General features: G+C 45.9%; 2 protein-coding genes and 2 non-coding genes across 6 annotated transcripts; 1 reads left to right on the top strand and 3 right to left on the bottom strand.

The window, feature by feature from the left end:
* Positions 1-102: 102 nt before the first annotated feature.
* Positions 103-175, top strand: Trnav-cac. Its single transcript has one exon. It is a non-coding gene; the product is annotated as a tRNA-Val (tRNA).
* Positions 176-182: 7 nt separating this feature from the next.
* LOC118504034 (trichohyalin-like) lies at positions 183-3,075 on the bottom strand. 3 transcript variants are annotated; one of them, XM_036038020.1, is made up of 2 exons: positions 2,029-3,075; positions 183-1,872 (listed from the first exon to the last, which is right to left on the bottom strand). In XM_036038020.1, the coding sequence occupies exons 1-2, from the start codon at positions 2,933-2,935 to the stop codon at positions 992-994; spliced, it is 1,788 nt and encodes a 595-aa protein (XP_035893913.1). In that variant the 5' UTR covers positions 2,936-3,075; the 3' UTR covers positions 183-991. The 3 variants fall into 3 exon arrangements, with proteins under 3 accessions (XP_035893913.1, XP_035893912.1, XP_035893911.1); XM_036038019.1 differs by having other exon boundaries at positions 183-2,197; positions 2,270-3,075; XM_036038018.1 differs by having other exon boundaries at positions 183-3,075.
* A 2,478-nt stretch (positions 3,076-5,553) lies between these two features.
* Positions 5,554-15,769, bottom strand: LOC118504035 (phosphatidylserine synthase 1). The gene is made up of 6 exons (XM_036038022.1): positions 14,906-15,769; positions 13,556-13,814; positions 13,022-13,474; positions 12,610-12,945; positions 12,444-12,528; positions 5,554-7,946 (listed from the first exon to the last, which is right to left on the bottom strand). Exons 1-6 carry the CDS (start codon positions 15,127-15,129, stop codon positions 7,801-7,803), a joined length of 1,503 nt encoding a protein of 500 aa, XP_035893915.1. The 5' UTR covers positions 15,130-15,769; the 3' UTR covers positions 5,554-7,800.
* Positions 8,131-8,303, bottom strand: LOC118508597. The gene has a single exon (XR_004905814.1). It is a non-coding gene; the product is annotated as a U11 spliceosomal RNA (small nuclear RNA).
* Positions 15,770-15,990: the final 221 nt, after the last annotated feature.

Raw genomic sequence — 15,990 nt, 5'->3', positions numbered from 1 at the left:
TAAAAATTGGACGTAACTCATAATGTGAGCATAAGTACGCCGAAAAAGCCAAGTAACAACGCCACATTTAAATACCTGCTTAGGAGCCCCTCCGTCATCCTTGTTTCCGTAGTGTAGTGGTTATCACGTCTGCTTCACACGCAGAAGGTCCCCGGTTCGAACCCGGGCGGAAACAGAAATGCTTTTTTTTATTATCCTCTCTCTCTCATCAGTAGTTTATTGAAAGAGACATAAATTTTGTTTATTTTTTTGTTTTGCTACACAAGGATATTTATGATTTATTATTAACTCCCATTTTGCGTCTAATAGTGTGTGCTGGTAACTTATGTTGCAGCATCACCGCTCGATCATTCACTCTAAAGGTGCAAACTAGGTTGGTTTGGGAGAACTGTAAGTGTGCGGACACACACACATTTATTGCTTAAGGATCATCGTCGTCGTCGATTACTCCTATATCCTCGCCTTCCCCGTTGTCGTCGTCCTTGCCCGTGCTGCACAAACCTCCATTATTATTATTCATCAGCATTATTAGAGTGGTTTTAGATGTAACTTCCATCGTGTAAGTTTACGAGTAGTTAAGTGTGTGTGTGTTGGTAGTTATAAAGTGTCTTGGAAACTTAAAACTTTCTTATAAATGCCAGCCCATCTCACTACTATCACACGCATTTTCTTGATGGTTTGCTCTACTTTACTCTCCGATTCTTTCCCTTTTTTTAACAGTTGCTCAGCTGAGCTGAGCTATATAAGTAGCTGCTCCGATGGTCAGTTAATGGTTGTTAAGTGAACGGAATGTTGGTAAGTGTTGGTGTACATCGATCTACTACTATTAGAGGGATTATATAGAGATTTTGGTTGCTTCTTTGTACTGTCTGTTAAGCCTTTGCGTTTGTGATTTTTTGTTCTTTCGACTACACATATACCTGTGACGTTCTACTAAAATGCACTGGATATTAGAGAGTGTGTTAGTGATAGTAAAAGTGGTTAGATTACTTTACTTGTGTTCGACAGTGAGCAGCTTTCCGATGGCTGCCACCATCGAGATCGGTTTCTTCTTCTTCAGGCCTTCTTCATCGTAGCTTGCTGCGCCCGAGTCGGAGCCCTTAAGCAGCCAGTAACCAGCAAGACCAACCAGAGCTGCCGTTTGGATTAGTTGATAAAGGAAAGCATTTTCCTGCTGGAAGGCGGCCACCAGCTTCTCATCACCCTGGTAACGTTCGTTCAAGTTGTTAAGCTCGCGGAAATTGCGTCGGTCTTCCGCTTCGCGACGTTCAGCTCGTTCCCTGCGAGTAGTGTCGCGCCTTTCTGCAGCACGTTCTTCACGACGACTGTTCTCAGGAGATTGTTCGGCACGAACTTCACGACGCTTCTCCGAGATGTCCTCGCGACGTTCCTCTCGGATGTTTTCACGGCTTTCGCCACGCTGTTCTCGGCGGAGATCTTCCTGACGCTCCTCCGTTCGGCGATCTTGACGGCGGCGTTCATCCAGACGTTCTTCTCGGGTGTTGTCTCGACGTTCTTCTCGACGGCTTTCAGCCATATCTAGTCGGCGGTCCTCTCGACGTTGCAGTCTTTCATCTTGGTTATCATCTCGCAGGTCCTCTCGGCGTTCATTTAGTCGTCCATCAGCTCGGTTATCATCTCGAGCATCTTCACGGCGATCTTCACGGCGCTCCTCTCGCAGATCCTCGCGTCGTTCCTCACGATTATTATCCCGGAGATCTTCTCGCTGATCCTCACGACGTTCCGCTAATCGACGTTCAGCTCGGCTATCATCTCGAACATCTTCACGGCGATCCTCTCGGTGCTGCACCTCACGTCGTTCCTGACGCTGTCTTTCATCTCGGTTATTGTCTCGAAGGTCTTGTCGGCGATCTTCACGGCGATCCTCACGAGAGGCATCTCGACGTTCTTCACGCAGATCTGCTCGCCGATCTTCACGACGTTCTTCACGAGAGGCTTCTCCACGTTCTTCACGGCGATGTTCTCGAGAGTCTTCACGCCGTTCTTCACGCAGATCTACTTGCCGATCTTCACGACGATCCTCACGAGAGGCATCTCGACGTTCTTCACGCAGATCTTCACGACGATCTTCACGAGAGGCTTCTCCACGTTCTTCACGAAGATCTTCACGGCGATCTTCTCGAGAGTCTTCACGCCGTTCTTCACGCAGATCTACTTGCCGATCTTCACGACGATCCTCACGAGAGTTTTCACGTAGTTCTTCACGGCGATCTTCCCGACGATCTTCACTGCGATCTTCACGACGCTCCTCACGAGAGTCTTCTCGACGTTCTTCACGACGTTCTTCACGACGTTCTTCACGTAGGTCTTCCCGACGATCTTCACGGCGATCTCCACGTTCTTCTCGGCGCTCTTCCCGAACTTCTTCCCGCTGCCTGTCTTGACGGCGCTCATCCCGGCTGTCCTGACGACGTTCGGCTAGACGCTCGTCACGGCGATCCTTCACGGGACCTTCGCGACTTTCCTCGAGCCGGTTTTCACGCCGTTCAGTCTCTCGTCTAGCCAGAACAACATCATCTTCCAGGCGATCCTGGCGGACGATCTCAGCACGATCGATGTCCATGCGCTCTGACCGTTCGTGACGTCGTGCGTCCACCTCGAACCGATCAAAAGCCCGCTGCTGGTCTACCTTCTCGCGCCGATCCTCCCCTTCTACCCGCTCTCCGTCCAATCGATTATTGAACAGCAGCAGCCGTTGCTCCTGATCCTGATCCAACCGATCGATCCTACGATCAGAGTAATGTTGCCTTTCGCCAACATCATCCGTACACGCTTCGGCCGCCAGATTGCGACGCTCTTGGGCGAGCGAGGCAACACTCTGCACACTTGCCACCAGTCCGATGCAAACCACCATGAATATGGTTCCTCTTTTCGCCATCTTAACGTACCCGTTGGTGGTGCTGGTAACGGCCATCAAGTCACACCTTTCTCACGAAAGTAGCACAACCAACTTTATTGTGAGTCACTGAAGCACCCGAAGGATTTGTTTGTACTGTCCCGGTTGTAACGCGTGCTGCTGAGGACACTTTCCAAATGGAACTGATAGTGTCCCAAGAACCTGTCCACTGCTTTTATAGCGAGAGGCGATTGGAACAAACACACACGCACACAAACATTGGAGCCTGTTCCATCGAATTAGGAAGCTTGAAAAATTACATTTAAACTTCAATTTCACACTTCACTTGTACGAATTGTATCGCACCGAATAAGGGTGGAAGAATTAAGGGGTTGTGGAGGATGCTGATCCGCTCGCCGTGAGGAATTTCATTGATAAGTTTCCAACATCCCAACAATGGCATGCGCTCCAAGGATGCTTGGTGTGTGTGTGTAAGTGATTTAGGATGTTGTGAACAATAAAAAAAATGGAACTGCGTCTTGCATCCATTGACCGGCTGTCCTGGGTGGCTGGCACGCGCCCGATAAGGATAAATCGTCGCAATTGATTACTTTCCAATTGCATTACGATGACGTCATGCGGCCACACAGCTTTTACCAAACCAATCGATTAATCACGGCGGTGGTGTTGCTCCGGTTGTTAAGGCTTGTTGTCTGTGGTTGGCCATGAAACTGGGAAAACCATCTGGGTCCGGAAGGATTCGTGAGAGGTACCTATTACTTCCGCCAGCATGCATTTGGGTGGGTGTTTTTTTTAACCCTAGAGTGCGTATTGCGTGCATTCGTTCCGACGGAAGGTTTGTAACGTTCAAAGAGCTTGTAGGTGAAGCAGGTTTTTGGAAAATTCGATTTAATATGTCCTAATGAAATGTTAACAGATCGACTCGTTTAAAGTAAGTTCATTAAGAGTCCGTTAATGTCTAATATGATGGCTAATGGTTTCATTACTACACTCCAATACTAGTAGGTACTTTTGGTAAATTTGGATAAAGCCTCAGTAAACTTATCTTTAAGCTCTTCGAAACGATCACGAGTAGGGGTTTTAGAGGTAGATATCTTGAAGAAGTCCTTACAAGTCTATGGAGTTAAATCTGCAGATACAGGGTTTGGAGACATCTTCATGATCTAATCATTCTAAAGAAACTAATTATTTCAAGAACTGTCAAACGTCAGCTATTCTGAGCCTGTGGTTGACCAGTTGTTAAAAGAGCCCATGTTGCCGAACTGTTTGAAGAGACGCAATAAAAATTTAGACTGAGTACACAAAGTCATATAAATATTATAGAAAACACTCAAGTTATAGGAGGTTCCAACTGTGATGTGATACTTACTTACTTATCAGGGCGCTACAACCGCTTTGCGGTCTTGGCCTGCTGCAACAATCCTCGATACCGCTCACGGTCCAGCGCCATCGTCTGCCAATCCGTTATCCCGGCCGTTCTGGCCCGGACGTATCAACGCCATCACTCCATCTCAATTTGGGCGTACCACGCCTCCTCTGTCCGTGTGGACGGCCTAAAAGGACTTTACGGGCTGGGTCGTCCGGTGTCATTCTCATGGCGTGACCAGCCCACCAGAGCCTAGTGAGATCATCGTATAGCTTGTTGAGTTCGTCATTGTAGCGGCTCCTCCATTGTCTTTCCACACATACACGGGGCTAAAAATCCTTCTGAGCATCTTCCTCTCGAACGCGGCTAAGAGGGCTTCGTCAGTTTTGCACAGAGTCTATGTCTCAGAGGCGTATGTGAGTAATGTTCTGTACAGTTCCAGCCTCGTCCGCCGCAACAGGTATTAAGTGTGGAGATGTTTCCTCAGGCTGTAGTGTGACTCAACATCAATGTTGTTGTCGGTGCTGACTTTTGACCCCAGATAGGTGAAGTTTTGGAAGCCCCTGAAACTGCGGTCGGACCTATCTGTACATCACCCCGTGCGTAAATCAGTGTTTGTTAGCAGGGCCGCTGGTGGTGCCACCATCATTTTGGTTTTCGCCTCGTTAATCTCCAACCCGAGGTTCTGTGCCGCACGATCGATCCTTTGATAAGCTTCTGCTACATAGGAGAGCCTGATTCCGATGTGATAGTAATGTGATATTATCGCTGACGTCGATGGCTATACGCGATTGTGACCAATCGCCCAAATTACTGTTCTCTGGTCCAGAGGTTCACAGAGTCTGCACAGCATTTAAATTTAGTCTGAGCAATGGAATAACTTATTGAAGACCTTCTGGATAATTTCTGGCGGAGCTACGTAAGTCGTCGAAGTCCTTATTAAGAACTTCTGGGTGAAATCGATCAGCTTCTCATAGACTTCCGTATACTAGACTAGATGAAGTCCTACACCATGATTTGCTTAAAAAAGCCATTCCACGCAGACATAATCAGGGAGTTATACTAAGAACTTGTATGAAGTCTATCTCATCCGCCTGCCAAATTAACCCAAATCTTTAGTCATTAGTCTATTTCACACAAGTTACTCAAATTAGCCCAAATTCTTAGTCGTAAATCTTAGCTTCCGCATGCATTCTCTTTAAGGGTCCTAAGGCATTCCACGCCCGATGAAGCTAGCAACACACTGTTAAATTAATTGTCATCATGCTTTACTCCGCTTACTAATTATTAAAAGACAACAAAATTGTACTTGATTTTGGGAAATATGTGTATGTGTGTGTTTAATTATTCCATCCATACAACACAAACTAAAACGCGAAAACAAAATCTCAACCACAATGTACAAACGCAACGGTTATTGCAAACCACAACGAGTTTTTCTGTTGTTGTTAACCGGTCACAATTATTATCTACTATCATTATCATTTTACACAGCTTATAAACCTACGCTTTTTCTGTCACTTTCCCCCTTTTTTTTTTGGTTGATTCATTCGCATTTCTTTTATCGCTCCTTATCCTGCCCGAAAGTAAGAGAACACACGTTGTGAAATGAATTGCGGCAAGCAAGAGAGCACAACTCGCATGCGAAAATTCTTTTAACAAAAATCCTACTTAAAACATAAACTTTATCATATGCGGGACCTGGGGGAAGGATTGTTGGTGACTGATTCCCCAAAACTTCTCCAAACAAGAAAACAAAACCTCGTTGCAAGACTCTACCGGAAGGACTGGCGGACTGTTTCGCCGCAGCTTCTTCTCATCGAAAGATCTCATCACACATATACGGCGTAACGCTTGGGAAGAGAGAAAACGGTCAATTAAAGCTAATCTTAACATGTATGGTTGAACTTGGAGCAAAAGTGATTCACCCCTCCCATCCTCCTCTTCCTCGTTTCACTTACTGACTAGAGAGATTTGTGTGTGTTTTGTGTCTATATAATGTAACGTTTAGCTAGTTGCTCGGAGTTCGACACGGAACATAGGAACGAAGAAGCATTTTCTCACCCTAACTAACATGTCGGAATTCGGAAAGTGGTGCGAACTTTTTTTGTTAAATTGGAGAAGAAAAAATGAACAAAACCGCAAAGACTTGTTATAAAAATTGCTTCTTCAGGTTTCCTATTCCTATAAGATATGTAAAAACCGTGTACGTAAAGCGTCGCGTAGTCTAGCAGCGGCAAAGGCAAAGAGTGGCGCATGCGCACGCCTAATTGTGTTCCGAACGAAGCAAGGAGGGTTCGATAGCGTGCGAGAGTGCACTACCGTTCGCGAGATGCAACAGGTTCGCCCGACCAGGGCGGCAACAACAGGGCCGAAAGAATGCATTTAACGAGACAATTTTTGTTTTTTACAGTCCAGCGAAACGGAAGCTTGTTTTGTTAGGTTCTTTTGTTTTTTTTGGTAAGGAATATAAATCTACACCTTAAACTCATTACATTCTCTGCCATTCGCTTACTATTTATGCTCAATCTACTATGTTCGTGACTTTGCCACATGATGATGATGGGCAAGCTGTTCTCTCTCTCTTTCTTTAGTCTTGTTTGTTTTTATTACAATTAATTACTTGCAATTAGAATTTGTACACCGCATTTGTTAACCTCCGGGTCCGGATTTTGTTGTATCGGGTCGTCTTTGTGTGTGTCCGGTAAAATACAGAATATTGCGGTCAGAATTCGAACGTGTTGAGAGATGGCACGCTTCACTAGGCTAGCCCTCCCGCAGAACAACCACCTCTGCCCCCCTGCCTACTCCTTATGACTATCCGGTAATAAAGATTCACAGATACAATGCTTCTCCCCTAGCTAATAACTCTACTGTATTAACGTAATTCAATCAGCCTTTTTTACTCGGCCCGCTGCATATGCCTGTACGAAGTAGTAGAAGGTGTCGGTAGAAGGAAAAGCGCTGATAGCTAAAAGCTTTGCAAACAACTCATGTGTGCAGATGGGTTGAACTACTTCTGCGTGCAGATAGAAAGCTTTGCATGCGTGCGTGCGGTTGGTATTACACGGTAACAGTGTTACACTGTTGCACGCGGGAAAAGCGCGCATTTTTTCCTTTCAAACATAAGACATAACACGCGCTAGAACGCAGAACTAAAAACACACCAAAACTAACACTAAGCAGCAGTATTCAAATGAGGGGGGAGGAGTATTCAAATAGCTGTTGGAGTTGAGCTTTTTATAAGGATTCAGCAGTATTTTGAATTTGATGGTCCGAAGAGAGAAAAACAGTCTACAGCTTCTTGAAGAGACGAGGGAAGTTTTCCGCAGTCGGCAGGACAAACACTTGTTTCCACAGTCTCGATTGTAACGGGTATAGGCGTGAGACTTGCGATATTAGAACACCGAAACAGGTCAAACCGACAGCTACTAAGTCTAGTGTGGAAGGCTTGTTCAACAACACTACCTCCCCCTGTGAGTGTGTCCGCCCAGTCGCACCGACAAGATCTCTCCTGTGTCTGTGTACCACACACTACTTCACCACTCCTTAGAACCTACTCAAGATGTTCGCGGACCGATTTGTCGGCAGTTGTTGAGCCTTGGGAACCGCCAATAAGGTTCCGCTGTTGAGATCGTGCTTTTTTGGTGGGCGTAGATTGGGGCGAACTTTTTGCCGACGAAGCTGAACCACCCTTGTTTCCTATAGTGAAAAAGAAGAGTAGAAAAAAAAGAAACAGAATAGCAATAAAGTAGATGTCAAACGAAACGTAAATCGCCAATTACAAGCAGTTACAACACACATCAGCAGCAAAGGAACGATGGGTAGAGAGCGCGCGCGCGATTGTCGACGAGGATTCAGTCGGGGAGTAGAACAAGGCGTTGTCGAAGGCGTCGACGCAGAGTAGGAGCGAGTCAACAGCCCTCGGAGGTCAAAAATTACGTGCTGGATATGTCTTGATGGCCATACCCCACCGGAACGGACACCGGGCTGGACTCAACCAGCACGGCACCGCACAGATGTGCCATACAGAAGCGTAACAAGGCAAGCACCCTTTTATTAACCCGCACACACGCACGCCGTCCCACATACCAACCGAACGGCGACATGTTGCGCTAGCGATGCATAACACTGGCAGACACGAATGCAGGCGGTTAGGGCACGTGAGATTGAGGTGGAGCTCGCGATGTATGCAAAGGGTGGATTATTTTTACCGTGAATACTTTGGGATTTGTCTAGAAATGTTTTCGTATCTTAAAAATAGCCCTTAGTTGACAAAGCATCAAAGAGTTTGGCTCTCATCGGCTAAAAATAGGGCAACTGTGTGTTGTGTAACCATAAAACTTCGCAGAAACTCCAAATCCAGGGGCCAGAGTATCCGCCTAAACAGGGTTAAGGATAACCTGGACAATAAGGGACTTTGTTATACAAATCTTTGATCTATCCGAGGATCTTAATAAATCAATCTGTAGCCAAGAAGAAGAAATCAGTTGAACGGAAGGCGAAAACACTATTTTTCGAGACAGCCACCGCTAAGGTTCCAGATGACTGTCACTACAAGATTGTCTATGTCTGGGTGGCAATAGTTTTGTAGAATGCTTCTTGGCCGTAGGAGATTGGATGTAGCAATTTTATGTAAGTTGGCCTTTCAGAGTTAGCCTATTCGTTTTGATGCATCCGTTATATGACTGTGACTTTCGGTCCAATGTGAAGCTATATCAATAGTTTAACTTCTTGGAGAAGTGTTCCTTTAAGTTTCTAAACTGAAGCTTCTACTAGCTTATGATTAATTTGAACATAACTGATCTATTCAATTTTTATGGGTTTCTTTGCAACCAAAAAGATTTGGATTGGTGAAATCCGAAACTGGTTTAAAGAGCCAAGCTATTTGACATATGTAGAATAATATTAGCCATCACTGATCTCTTACACGATTGGACCAATCACAAATCCCACTCGAGACTGTCTCCAGATAGGGCTGACACACAACTACGTGCTATAAGTAAGTCTCCTTCTTCTAGCGCACCACAACCTCGAAAGGTCTAGTTTTGACTTCCTTTGACTTGATTTTACCCTTGGTAATCAGTCATGCGTAACAATAAGTCTAGTAAGCCTTTATAAGACCATGGCTGACATAACAGGTCCTTAAGCCATGAAACATTAGGTGTGGTTCTTTGCTGAATTCAATATTAAACTACTATATAATCCTCTATTGCATTAATACAAAATTAGCAGAATTTTGCAACAAAAATTCGCATAAGCATCTTTTACACTAAATAATTTTTCATTCTAAAACACCAGTATCGTTATCGATACTAGATATCAGAAACCCCCTTTCCACCCACCCGTACGCTGGAAACGCGTGTGGCTTGGGGAGAAATATCTACCTCCCTTTTTTCTATTCCTTGGTGAAGCGCAAAACACGATAAGCTCCGATTTGGTTGTGAAAATTGCCGTAAATTATACATGCGTTCGCACGCGATCCGGGGTTTTCCACGGTGCATTTGTGTAAGGCACAAGGCAATGAAAACCATTCGGCATGTGGGTGTTGGTGTGTGCTTCGAACATCACTATCGATAGAGGCGCATTATTAGAGGCTTAATTTTAGCAACTTGACCTTTTTGCTAACCACAGAACACCGGCTCGTTCCGTGTCCGATTGGTTTCGTTATTCCTTGAATATGCTAATCAACCCAACAAGGTTTCGGCCAACCCATTTTCCTCGGCACATTTGCCATCGTTGTTTCGAAGCGACAGTTGATTGACTATCCGCGCTGCTTGCGTGGCGTGTAAAGAAACCTTTTTTGTTATCACATTTTTTTCAGTCAAATCAATTATAGAAATAACCTCGCCACAAGAGTAGGTGTGTAGAACGGTAAAAGACTCTAGAAGGCCCCTTCTTCTTCTTCATTGGCACTACCACCTCGAGAGGTCTCGGCCTGCCAATTTCTGGCTTTGTGTGACTTGATTTTACCCGTAGCAAAGTAGTCAGCCCTGCGTACGGGGGGAGGCGGTCTGGATGGGATTTGAAGCCCGGCGCCGTTATCGCCTCGGCCAACCGACCGCCCCCGAGAGGACCCCCCCCCTGACAAAACTTGTTAGGCACTGTAGGATTTACGCCTAAATGTATGCAATCCACAATACACGTTGCGAAAGCTTCACAGTGTGCTTTCAGTGTGGTCAAAAAGGGTTTCATAAAGACGAATGAAATATTGCTTATTATTCGATTAAATCCCCCTCCCTCTATCCTGACCATTTATAGTGGCTTACAGGAGCTACGTAATAATTTTTGGTCAAGCTAGGAGTGACCAAACAGGCTTACAACATACACGGTGTTTCCGGACTGTAACGGAACATTGGTTCGATGGACACTTAGGATACGGGCATAGATAGAGAAAAGGAGGAAAAATAAGAATATCTACATTTCAAATCAAATGCTTATATGAAACGAGTTATAACCATACAAAAATCCCACTGTGCAATAAAAATGACAGATCATACTGCTGCACACAAAAGATTCTAGGGGGGGGGGGGGGGGCCTTCTCGAGTCTTTTACCCTTTAAAAAAAATATTACAAACTAAGTCTATGTCTCATTCGTCTCATCAGAGGACTGATCACACCAACGCAAAAGCATCGGTACTCAGTGCATTTTAAAGAGGAAAGAGGTAGGCAATAGAGCTAAAACGTAAATAAAATGCCAATTAAGATTAAAAAAAAAACATTTGGCTTTTTAACAAAAAACAAACAGCAGCAGCGCAGCGAACAAAATCAAACCAAAACAGCATGAAGCATCACCATTAACCTGCCAGCAGCTAATGTAATGTAAGTGAGAACCAACAACAACGGCAACGTAAAAAACACAGCTTAACACAAGGCCAGCAAATATGTCGAAAGAGCTGCGCGGCGCACATTGGCACATTTTTATCACATTCTGAAACACGACGACCTAAGGCTAAACCTAACAATCAGCCTCAAAGTGGCGCATAATGCTGTTGCTGCTGTACTGTGTTCGGCTTTTCTTCCTAATTATCCTGTCTCTGGATAAGCGTTAGATTTGCTAATCTAAACAACGCACACACGCAAATACTGGCTCGGGGTTTTTGTTTTCGCGTTACGAACAATTATTGATCGGGGCAAAACCGGTCCGTGCTTCACACTATTTTGATTTTGATATCATAGCTGGGGCTGTTTATGTCCATCATCTTTAGCTTTCCGCGGGCATGCGCCACAAACATTGGATGAACGTAATATTCCGGTCCTTCGTGTTTTTTTGTTTTGTATAGGCCGCGGGAACAAAGAGAAACAAAGACGATTAAATATACACATTTTAGGGCGGTGGAGTACCGCGCGGGAGAGATAACGTATAATGTTTGCGCCGAACGATTATGCAAACCGCATTGCACGGACTCTCTTGGGATAGTATTTGTAGTATCAGTGCAAAAGAATCGGCAAATGCTAAGAATAAATTAGCAATCAAAGAACAACCAAACAAGACGCATATGTCCCCAGAATGCGCGTACGCGTGATCTATCCGAACATAATCGGCGTTTATAATCACCGGATCTATGGATAGAGGGAGCGCGACAAAACCGAAAGCGACAGGTAACGTTACGTCACTCACCCTCTACTTCTACTGGAGGTCGAATGCGTCGGACCACCGTTGGCTTTGTTTCCCTGTTTGCTAGACTTAGTAGCAACACGTGCTAGCGCTGAAGGTTGGCTACAGAACGCATGAGTGACATGATAAGGATCGTACCAGGGTGGCGTGACAATGATGTTGGGATGGTCCCTCGGATGAGAGAGCGAGAGAGTATGTCGCGCCGGAGATAAGCCTTGATTTGGCACACGGCTTATATTTGGTACTCCGGGTTTGGAAGTGACGTTGCTTATCGGACAGCAACGCCGATCACGAGCGAACTCGGCATGTCTGGCCGCGCGCGATAAGGCCATCGCTCTTTCGCTCTCCTCGCTAAGCGAGGCTGGTTGCATTGCAGTGCCCCGAAGAAGTTCCGCATAGCAATCAAACTCACGCACGGCGTAAACAATAATCGGCCCATCGGCTTTACATACTATTGGGGTGATGATTCAACCCGGAATCGATTTCACCTATAGTCCCTACTGACAGTGGACTTTGATAAAGCGCCTGGATGGATGGTAAAGCGAAAAAGAGGGAAAGTGGAAGACAGCACAGCTACGTACCTTTCGAGTCACCGGAAACGATGGCAGAATCCTTGAACGAGCGATTCATCTGCTTCACCGGAGATCCGTCTCGTGAATCGTCTTCCTAGAAACGACAGACGAAAAAGTGTGTTTTTTTTTTAATGAGAGGGCTTTTTTAACACTTCTTTTCGATTTGCATACGTACCGCAACGTATCTGTGCCACAGCATGCAGCCGTACACGAAGAGTACCGACAGCACTGCCTGTATGATTAGCCAGACGACGATATTCTTCACCTGGGTGCGCTCGAACAGTTCCTTGCCGTTTTTAATGCACAGAATCGCTTCCGACACGAGGATGGCAATGTACACCCAGCACTGCGTTCCCAGCCGCTTGCAGCGCGTGTCCGTCACGTAGATGTAGTATTGCCGTACCGAGGGAGCAGTAAACAGACCGACAAACATCAGTCGCCCAATTACGACCGGATGCGATGGGGGCATTTCGAGAATGTGTTTCAAAAAGAAGGTGTTCAATTCGGTTAACTAAAATAGAGATAGCATGCATATTGTTACAGTGATTTAGTTCAGCGTTGCCGGTTGCCCCAACACTACAACCTACCTGCCAAAGCAACACCAGCTGACACACCGCGAAGAATCGCATATAGGTACACTTCGGATCGAGCCACCGGACCGGTGCCCAGCTTTCCGGCGTAAACTGCAGCACGGCCCGCTTCAGCTTGCCGGTAGTGGACGAAATGTCCCGTATGCTGGCCCACTTGTATTCGCGCATTTCCAGCAGCTTGCAGATCTTCAACCCACACCAGATGCCGAGCCCGTTGCAAACCAACACGTCCAGTATCAGTGCATCCCACCAGCATTCGGCAAAGTTGGGCAGCAGATGGGCGAACGTAATTTCCGTAATTTCCCACATCACCGAGATGGCCCACAGGATGCCCATATGCCGGATCAGCACGGCTTTAAACGCCCAGCCAAGAAAATGGCCCCACGCGAACACGTCCACGTGTGACCAGATGCGTTCGAACGACATGTCCGAACAGTTGGCGGCGTATTGCTGTAGGGGGGTTGGTGGGAAGAAATAACTTAGCTCACTAAAGGCGTTCTAAACAGCTCCCCGCTCCAAACTGTGCCTTACCTTCTCCATGTCGATGTGGAAATCTCTCAGCTTCGGATCGAACCAGTAGAAAATCCCCATTATGGATTTGTAGTCCTGGAACATTAGAAACTGTAGCAGCATCAGGTAGAGCACCGACAGACCGAACAGCATACGCCAAACCACCGGATGCGGTCGGGTAAATGGGCCGTTCGGGAATGCAAGCACCGAGATGATCAGGAAGAAGAATATCACACACACCATGCCGGCCCATATGTTCTCCTGTATATCGGACTGATCGCTACAAATACGTTGACAAATATGTTTTTTGTGTTTTTGTGGGTGAAAGAAAGCAAATAGAGGGGGGGAGCAAGTTAGTTGCCATAGGCCAATTGCAGATTAATGTACATGTGTGTCGAAATTTTGGGCTAATAGAAGTCTGTCAAACGAAAACACGAACCATCATAGAACTGTTGGGGAATTTAAGCAGCAAATTAATCTATCGATACTCTATAATATCTTGAGGCTTTTCAAAGACAGGAGGCCTGCCATGTCTAAATCGGTGATTGGTTGCCTTTTTGATCGACTCTCCCCTACTGAGTAGCATGAAAGCTGCTTAAAAGCTGATTAAAAGTTCCAACAACGATCTTTAACACATCACAGTAACAGTAACACCCAACGAGTGTTTATCAACCAAAGGAAATGTAGTTACATGACTGCTCGTATCGCATACTCTTCTCCACGTGTAGCAATGTGTAGAAGATGAACCGAAGATAGTGTCAAACCAAACATCTCTCCGACGTGCACCACACTCGCAACGTATCGTACGAGGGTGCAATGTACAATTTCTACATTCTAGGCGAAGGACACTAACGTGGTTCGATCGAAACGCCGGTACGCCGGTAGGTGACTGAAGCGGCTCAAATATGAGTCAAGCGATTTGTTTCACCGAAAGTTTTTTTACAGTGGAATAAAAAAGCAGCTATTCAATCATAGCAAGCTGTGGATCTTTTTTTGCTAATTTAGCAATAGCGACAAACGGTTTTTTGTCGCTGTTAAGCCGTGCGCTAATGCGCGGCATCTAGTACGCACTGCGAGCACGTTGCGTTGATTACCTAACAACGGATGTTTTTTTCCTCTCGAAGAATCTCCCCATTTTTCTTCACCCTTAATAACAATTGTACAAACGTATTCGTGTCCAAAGTACACGGCGCGTTTGGGTAACGTACAATTAAATTATGCCCGCGCTTCCTAGAGCGCCTGTCCACAGTCGCGTTATTATGGTGAAAATTGTGCGTTTGGGTGGACAGTAGAGGTAGTGGTAGCAGCGGGTGCGTAGAGTGTCACCAATCTTCCCTGATTCTCCTTCCTCCGCTACCGTACGCTACTTACCGGACGAAGGCAAAGTACATCCCACCGATTATCGAAACGGCCAGCAGCGTGATCGTGTGTGGTTTGTAGAAGAAGTTCAGCGAGATATCGTCCACCGGGCGCTCGTTAATGAACTTAAACTCGTTGACCGCCATCGTGTGCTGCGAGGCATGCAGCAGCGTTTCACTGCCAATGCCACCGTCCGCCATCGTCGCCGGCGGTGGCGGACTGCTCCGCTTCTTCATGTTTCTGCGGCTCAGCACAATAACACCGTCCGGATAGGGGTCTGGTTCCGCGTTCTGGGCCAGCGCTGCGTTCCGTACACCGGACCGCGGAAGGCCGTACACTATCGGTTTGCCGGGTAGCTGCTGGTATGTTTCGTATTATTCCACCTTCCGACTCCGTTCTGTTTTTTTTTCTCCTGTGAGTATGTGTTCCAATTCACAAAGCTAACCAACGCACTCGAAGCACGAATTCGGTACGGATGGAAGGTTCCGTCGCTGGTACTGTACTAACTAACGCACGGCTTGCTTTGTCTTAATTGAATTAAAATCGATTCCAGCATAAGCTCGGTGCAAGAAAAAACAACTTCCCTTTTCCCGAAAGCCACTACACGTTGACCAGGGGGAAAGAATTGTGTTTTCCGTTCGCGGCGAAAACAGGGTTAGATGCGTGTTGCATTTACGGCACGATTCTATCACAGAAGCTTCTATGCATGTGGTATATACTGGTACCACGAGTGCACAAATTTTCACCAAACACGCGTTTCTTCGCGGTCCGCACGTCAAGCTCGTTCTTCGTTTGGAAATTTATTGAGATGGGTTTTAATCTCACCGCAATTGATTACATCAGAGAGCGCACATGACAGAGGTTTTGATTAGATTTGCCGGAATGAGCAGGTTGGTCCAGTGACGTTTGTTATCATGCGCACGGTGACAGATTTGTTTTGACAGTTGGGCGCAATACAAGCGCTGAATACCTGAATATCCCTTCGAAATAGGATTTGTTGGGAGAATAGCATAGCTTTTATGGGTTTTAAATTGATAATAATAGTATTAAGACCGATTTCAAACAAAATACAGCTTTATTTAATATAAAAACCAGTC

This window comes from Anopheles stephensi, chromosome 2 (genome assembly GCF_013141755.1).
Source record: "Anopheles stephensi strain Indian chromosome 2, UCI_ANSTEP_V1.0, whole genome shotgun sequence".
Taxonomy (NCBI): Eukaryota; Metazoa; Arthropoda; class Insecta; order Diptera; family Culicidae; genus Anopheles; species Anopheles stephensi.
This window is presented reverse-complemented; position numbering and strand designations above follow the sequence as displayed.